The sequence below is a fragment of the Mustela nigripes genome, chromosome 16 (genome assembly GCF_022355385.1).
Source record: "Mustela nigripes isolate SB6536 chromosome 16, MUSNIG.SB6536, whole genome shotgun sequence".
Taxonomy (NCBI): domain Eukaryota; kingdom Metazoa; phylum Chordata; class Mammalia; order Carnivora; family Mustelidae; genus Mustela; species Mustela nigripes.
Window position 1 is genome coordinate 36,787,471 of NC_081572.1, and position 7,583 is coordinate 36,795,053.

General features: G+C 46.0%; 1 protein-coding gene and 1 pseudogene across 1 annotated transcript; one reads left to right on the forward strand and one right to left on the reverse strand.

Moving 5' to 3' along the window:
- Window positions 1-321: 321 nt before the first annotated feature.
- LOC132003142 (C-C motif chemokine 3) lies at window positions 322-2,231 on the forward strand. Its single transcript, XM_059378454.1, has 3 exons — window positions 322-508; window positions 1,229-1,343; window positions 1,720-2,231. Exons 1-3 carry the CDS (start codon window positions 433-435, stop codon window positions 1,808-1,810), a joined length of 282 nt encoding a protein of 93 aa, XP_059234437.1. The 5' UTR covers window positions 322-432; the 3' UTR covers window positions 1,811-2,231.
- Window positions 2,232-4,780: 2,549 nt separating this feature from the next.
- On the reverse strand, window positions 4,781-5,380 carry LOC132003451 (probable protein BRICK1; annotated as a pseudogene).
- Between the last annotated feature and the right edge of the window lie 2,203 nt (window positions 5,381-7,583).

Here is a 7,583-nt window from a genome sequence, read left to right on the forward strand (position 1 = left end):
GTCTCAGCTCTGTGGGAAGGACAGGGCTGGTGAGCTCACGTATAGATCAGTTCTTATGGGAAAAGCCTGCCTAAGAATAGCCTCGGGTCAACACATAGTCCTCTCCTCCCGCTCACGGGGGGAAACCATTTCCTCACAAGAAACCAGAACAAGTCATGAGTTTCGGGCTGAAACTTAGAGCTCGGAGAAGCTATTCTTGGATATCCTGAACCCCTGTGGTCCCCTAGGACCCTGAGTTGTGAAATACTCAGCGTGACACCACTGTGCTTAAAAATTTCCCTCCACACCCCCGGATTCCAGTTCCCCTTCCACCAGGGCGGCTATAAAGAGCAGGGGAGATCTGCTCACACTCCAGCAGGACAGAGGCAGCAGCCAGTGCCCAGGCCCACCCCACGGACAAACGAGCCCACACGCCGTACCCTGCTGAGCAACATGAAGGTTCCCGGGGCTGCCCTCGCCGTCCTCCTCTGCATCATGGCCCTCTGCAGCCAGGTCTTCTCTGCACCATGTGAGTCTCTGTTGTTCTCACAACTGTCCCCACTCCCTGTCCCCATAATCAGACCACTCCTCTTTCTGTCTTCCGGCCTTGGGAGCCCCCAAGAGAAAAAAAGGGAGCTTCTCAAAGGGCTTGAAAACTGTGGCATTTCTTTTCAAGACTTTTACTTTCATCTTTATACAGGAGTTTTAGCTGCTCCAGTCCCCAGATCTGAGAGCTAGGGGGAGGTAGGGGAGTTGGAGTTCCATTTTACAGGTGGCAAAATAGGGACCCTAAGCAAATGAGTTTGTGAGAGGCAAGATCCAAGCCTGGTGACCTCTCAGTGGGGTCATCCTTCCCCTCACTCCCTGGAGGTCTCCCCAGGGCTCTGTCCCTTGGATGTCATAAGAAAGACATCCAAGGTTTCTCTTTTGCTGGGGCATGACTCCTTGAGCCAGACAAAACTTCCAAGAGAGAGAGGAAAAAAGTCTGCTTGGATGTTTGGATCACATCAAGAAAGTCTGTCCACGACAAAGAGTCAAGGACAAAGAAGGGCCCAGACAGAAGCCAGAACAGAGACAGGCACACTTCTAGGCAAAGACACCCAGCACTTTCCAGCGACCCTGTCTGCCGGCCCGTACCCAGAGCGACGCTGGCTTCCTCTGAGTCTTCCTCATCCTCTCAGAGATCCAACCTCAGATCTGACTTTTCCTTCTGAAATGTGACTCAGGCTCATTCTCTCTCCTCCTCCAGTTGGTGCGGACACCCCAACCGCCTGCTGCTTCTCCTACGTCTCCAAGCAGATTACACGCAAGTTCATAGTCGACTATTTTGAGACCAGCAGCCAATGCTCCAAGCCTGGTGTTATGTAAGTGCCAATCTTCCTGCCTGCCTCTGGGGAAGATGGGGAGGGTATGGAGTGGGGGCAGCACCTGAGGGCACAGACTGGCCAGGGGCGCCATCCTGGAATGGCATGTGGGACCCAGGTCTCTGAGGTGTGACCTGACCTGGCCAGGGATGTGCGAGGTCAGGGACGGTTGGCCCAGCCCAGAGGGAAGGAAGGGAGAAAGGAGGTGGCAGCAGGATCCCTTGGGAGGAGGCGGTGGTGGTGAGACAGTGAGAGGAGGTCTCTAGACCGAGACGGGCAGAGGGTCCAGGGCAGAGGGTGTGGTGAGGGGCTACAGCGGGCCCAGAGTTCCGCTGCTGGATTCCTCAGTAAATAATCCTTCCACCCCTCTCCGCAGTTTCCAGACCAGAAAAGGCCGCCAGCTCTGTGCCGACCCCACTGAGGACTGGGTCCAGGAGTACGTGACCGACCTGGAGCTGAATGCCTGAGTGGCCCGGAAGCTTTGAGAACCCAGTGACCTCAGTGGGCTGCCTGGAGAGCAGAGGTCCGAGCCTTGGAAACACCCCTACAACCTCCACAGCTACCTCTCCTGCGGGCTGGTTGTTGCCAAACAGCCACACTCTGGGACTCTTTCTAACTTAAATTCCAATTTATTTATACTATTTAATTTTTGTTATTTATGTTCAATGTCATTCTCTGGGACCGAGTGCTCCGAGAGACCCCAAGATACCTTCCTCGCCACCCTCCCCTGCTCCCCTCACTTGCACTGTGATTGGTGACGACTGCGTGACTGTCGTTGTTTTTTCTAGGCAGAAGTGGCACCCGAGCCACCAGACGGGTGTACGTGTATGAGATGTTTCTGTTCAGTGCTGTGTTCAGCCCTGAGAAATAATAAAGATGATCTTTTGAAAAGGAAACTGGCATTGAGTTTGGTTTCATTTGTCTGGAAAGTCAGAATCGCTGGTCAAAAGGAACAATAGGCAAAAAACAGGCAGATGCGAAATGGAGGGAAATTGGGATTTCTGGGTCACCAACATCATGAATACTTAATAAATGAAATCGTAACATACGTATTTGGGAAAATTCACTATGTTGATGGATATTATTAAGAAGACTATTAGGGCACCTGGGTGGCTCAGTGGGTTAAGCCTCTGCCTCAGGCTCAGGTCATGATCCCAGGATCCCAAGATCAAGCCCCACATCAGGCTCTCTGCTCAGCAGGGAGCCTGCTTCCTCCTCTCTCTGCCTGCTTCTCTGCCTACTCTCTGTCAAATAAATAAATAAAATCTTTTTAAAAAATGAAAAAAATCTAAAAAAGAAGAGTATTCATAGTGCATATTGGTCATAAATGAAGCGTTCTTAATGACAATTGCTAACATATTTGAGACCTACTCCAGGCTGAGTGCTTTTTAAGCAGGGTTCATTTGATCCTCACAATGAAACAGTACAGTTTAAATACCACTAATATCCTCATGTGATACAAGAGTAAACTCTAGCCGGGCTCAGAGAGGTTAAGCAACTTGGCCAAGAGCATACACCAAGTAAATGGTGCAACTGCGTTCCAAAACTAGACTTTGATATAACTACACACTCACTCTTAAACTAGCAAAGTTATATCCCAAACACCATCCAGCTGTTCTCAAATCGTAAGCAATGATTGTTTAAGACACTTATATCAGAAGGGTCTGGGTGGCTCAGTTGGTTAAGCCCCCCTTTGGCTCAGGTCATGATCTCAGGGTCCAGGGATCGAGTCCCACGTGGAGTTCTTTGCTCAGTGGGGAGTCTGCTTCTTCTTCCTCTGCCCCTGCTCTCTCTTGCTCACTCTCTCAAATAAAATATTTAAAAAAAAAAAAAGATACTCATATCAGAATCTTCAAGTGTGGACCTGGGAATTGGTAGTTCTACAGACCTCATCATATGTTCCCCAGGCACGTTGACAGCTGAGAGCCATGGAAATAGCATGACTCCCCACTCCTTTCCAAATTCAGTGCTTTTCTGTACAGAGGAACAGGGATATTGTACCTTATTTCCGAATAATCCGTGCTCCACAAAGTAAATGTCTTAACATTACAGGAGGAAAAGACAACCAGCCCACATCTGGGGTGTGTAGGTTTATACTCTAAGCCTGTTTCTGGGCTAACTGTGAAAGCTGAGCTAGTTAATAGATGGGTTGCCAGTCACAGTTTTCTTTTCTTTTCTTTTTTTTTAAAGATTTTATTTATTTATCTGACAGAGAGAGATCACAAGCAGGCAGAGAGGCAGGCAGAGAGAGAGGAGGAAGCAGGCTCCCTGCCGAGTAGAGAGCCCGATGCGGGGCTTGATCCCAGGACCCTGAGATCATGACCCGAGCTGAAGGCAGCGGCTTAACCCACTGAACCACCCAGGTGCCCACCAGTCACAGTTTTAACAATAAGGAATGTACACTGAGCCAGAGTCCTTTCTGCAGAAGACAAGTTAAAAAGACTCGTGGAAAAACTGAATGTATTCATTTTTGTGAGCCATGATTATTTCATTCAACTTAGAATAATCTAATTTTTTTTTATCCAAAATTGGTGCAGAATTGTATTGCTCAAACTCCTTAGCGTATAATTAAAAGCTGCTATGAAGCAAAACATTAAAAGGCCCGTAGTATTAGACCTAGATAGCATGTGCCCTGATTCCACGTCTAGGAATGTGTCTTGCAGCAGCCCTACTAAAGGACAAGAATATGTACGCACAAGGATATTCTTTGTAGCACAGTCTGTGAATAGCAAGCTAATGGAAACAACCGTCAGCAAAGGACTAAGTCAGTAGAGGACTGAGATGCCTGTCCATGGAAAATTCTGCAATCAGTAAAAAGAAAAACACACGCACATATTTATGGAAAGTATGCATCATATTATGTGCAAAGGTTGCATGTGCTTACATCTAATATAGGCATTGCTACCCTACTCGCATGATACAGAATGTATGTATAGAATAATATTCCTTTTGGTTTATATATATTGGTTTTTGGTTTATATATATTTATATATGTATGTATAGAATAATGTTCCTTTTAGTTTATACATATTGGTTTTGGCTTATATATATTTATATATTTATATTTATAATTTATATTTATATATAATTATATATAATATATTATATATCATATATATTTTATATATATAATATCATTTTTGTGAGCCATGATTATTTCATTCAGCTTAGAATAATTTAATTTTTTTTTTTTAAGTTGAGGAGTTTATTAGGGAAATATGAGAGGCAAAGATACCCCAAGTGACAGAAAGAAAATTCTGAACATGTCCCTTCAAGCCAAGCGGGGGCCTGGAAGGACAAGAAACTGGTGGGTTAGCAACAACATTCTCTGGCGGCCACCTTGCCAGGGCATAAGTGTCTCGGCCAGGACTGCCTCCCAAACCCCACCAAAGGTGAAAAGGAGACAAAGACTGTTTCCAGAATCAATGCAGAGGCAATGAGAGCTGTAAGAAAAGTCTGAGAGAAAGAGAGGTGGGGAGGACCTTAACAGAGTCCCAGGCGTCTGGCTCTGAGCGCCTCATACATTGACAGATAGTTCTACAAAATGTTACTTCAAAGATAAAATGCCTAATGTTGGTTCTAAGAGCTTCCCTGGATGTCTTCCCACATGCCACATCACACACCGACGTACATGGCAGAACCCAAAGGCCACACTTTTGAAAAAAAAAAAAATAAAAACCAAAAACAAGAATAAGCCCTGTTGCTCTTTAAGGAGAGAGGAAGGAGCTGAGGCTGCTGGGGCCTTTCCCACGTCGGCTTGCGTTCCATGAAGCAACTTCCCAGCAGCAGCATGGCATAGCTCTAGGTGAGGGTCTCACCTTTTGTCACCCGCGCTTCAATGTACTCTATTCTCCATTCAAAGGCTGTCAATTTCTCGTTCAGTGTTGCAAGTCTTGAACGACAAGACATATATTGAGTTGAGAAAGTCCGCAATTTTCTTGATGCTGCTGGTGATGACCTCAATGTATTCTCGGTTCGCCCAGTCCTGGTGAATCTCCCGCTGCACCGGATCCTCTTGACCCGCCATGGTTGCCGCTGGACGATGAACTAGAATAATTTAATTTTTAATCCAAAATTGGATGTAATATATATATTTTATCCAATATATATAATACATTTATATATATTTATATTTATATGTATTTATTATATTAAATACATAAATATATAAATATTAAATATGTATTATATATTTTTATTTTTATACATTTATATATTTATTTATATGTATAGATATATATATATAAATTCACAAGGGCAAACATTTGGCAAAGATACCTGTCAAGTAGCTAGCTGTGGTTTCTTAGAGGAAATGAATATTATTATTTATTTTTTAGTAATGGACACTCCACCTTTTTATTTTCTGCACTTCTCTTTTATTTAATCTTTAACAAGGATGCATCGTTCTCTCATGTGACCCTATGCTTTGATGGGTGATCCTCCATCCACTGGAATAACTCTCTAGTGATCCTGAGTTGACACAGAAAATAGAGCTTGCCGTGGCCAGTCCTAACAGTCTTGATGCCATCATGGCTTTCCTATAGAGAGGGTAATGTGACAAACAAGTCATTTGCCAGAGACTTCCATATCTCTCTCTCTCTCTCTCTCTCACACACACACACATACACACACACACTCACCTCCTCTCAGGCAACATTTTACAATCCCCTTCCACTCCGAGGAGCCCCACTCCCCTAACACCATTACCCCCCACGCCCATGATAAGTGTGTAGACACCACCAGAATGGGAGGAATAGTCGTTGTTCCCAAAGAAGCAATGGGACGGTCACTATTTCTTCACTGTTGGTGTCCAGCCTCTTTAGACCAAAACAACAACAACAACAACAACAACTGCTTATTTACAGTGAATGATTTCTCAAGGTCCCGTGACCCAGAGTCAAAGGAGAAGCTTAACCAGGTGCAGCCTTCCCTAAACACAAGCACTGTGAACAGCATAAACAGAACAAGGACTCCCGTGCTGGAAAGGGGAGAATGGCAATAGCATTGCTAATCAGCTTGTGGGGCACTGCAGAGTCCAAGACATGGCTGAGACCCTCGGCCAGCCTCTCTGCTGGACGTCCCTGGGGAATGTCCTCCCCGGACTCCTCTGAGATATGAATGGGGGAGGAGCCCTTCTCTGGGGGCTGCCCACTCCTGTCCATGTGAGCTAGGAGCCCGGGCTTTGCCTTGAGTGTTGAGCAATCAACGGCCATTACTGGCTGGTCTTGTGGTTTCTTCAGCAATTAACACCCTTCTAACGATAGGTTTCTCATCTCGCTGCTTCTGATCAATTCCATGCGTCATCTACAAGTAGAGAACAGAAAGCTTGTCCAGTCGTATATTTTGCATGTTAACTGGGGGGGTGGGAATGCGAGCTCCCCAGCACAGCCCTCAGTCCCACAGCCACCCCTACACCTCTGCCTCGACGTCGCCCGTGCAGAGGTGTGGCAATGCATGGAAATGATGAATAACTGATACCTTGCCCCAAGCCACGTCCCCCCTGCACCTTCACACAGAGCTGACTGTCCTTGTTAGAGATAAACATTTCATCGGAGAAGGTGGGGAGTGAGGGTGAGGGGTGCAGTTAGACCCCCGCTTTATCTCCTGTGCAGTTCCCCATCTCCCTGCCTCTGCTTGCACTAACTTTAGCTTCAAGGAGAAAATTCTGTATATGCAGCCCTTAGAGACTGCAAAGGTCTGGCTCTCAGCTGGTGGGTTGGAAGAGCCTTTCTTAGCAAAGATGAGTTGTTTCCTTTTCTGATTTCAGATAAGGCCATTTCCAAGTAGTCTAAACTCTCCTAGAGGACCTCACTGACGGATACAAGAAGTAGCTTTTCTATTCCAATATTTAGACTCTTCCCTATCAAATTCCTCAATGTTGCAGATTTAGCACTTGGCACAGGGCCTTTAGCACCAAGAGACAGTAGGGCCCAGTCCAACCACGTTAGCTTGGTTCTCAAGAGGCAGTCTCCAGACAGCATGAGTACCACCTGGGAACATAGTAAAAATGCAAATCCTAAGCAACCCCTTCTCTTCCTTTTAGGGGGTGAAGCCCAGCCATCTGTTTTCACAAGGCTCCAGGTAATACTGATGCACACAAAGTTTAAATAGCACTGCATTTAATGAGGTCCTTGGCAAACTTCCTCCTACTTCTTCAGGCCAGCCGATCCCACGCTTCATTTGGGGGCTGTTACTATTCACAGACCCTCTACCTCCGCCCAGACCAGGTCTCTGCATTTC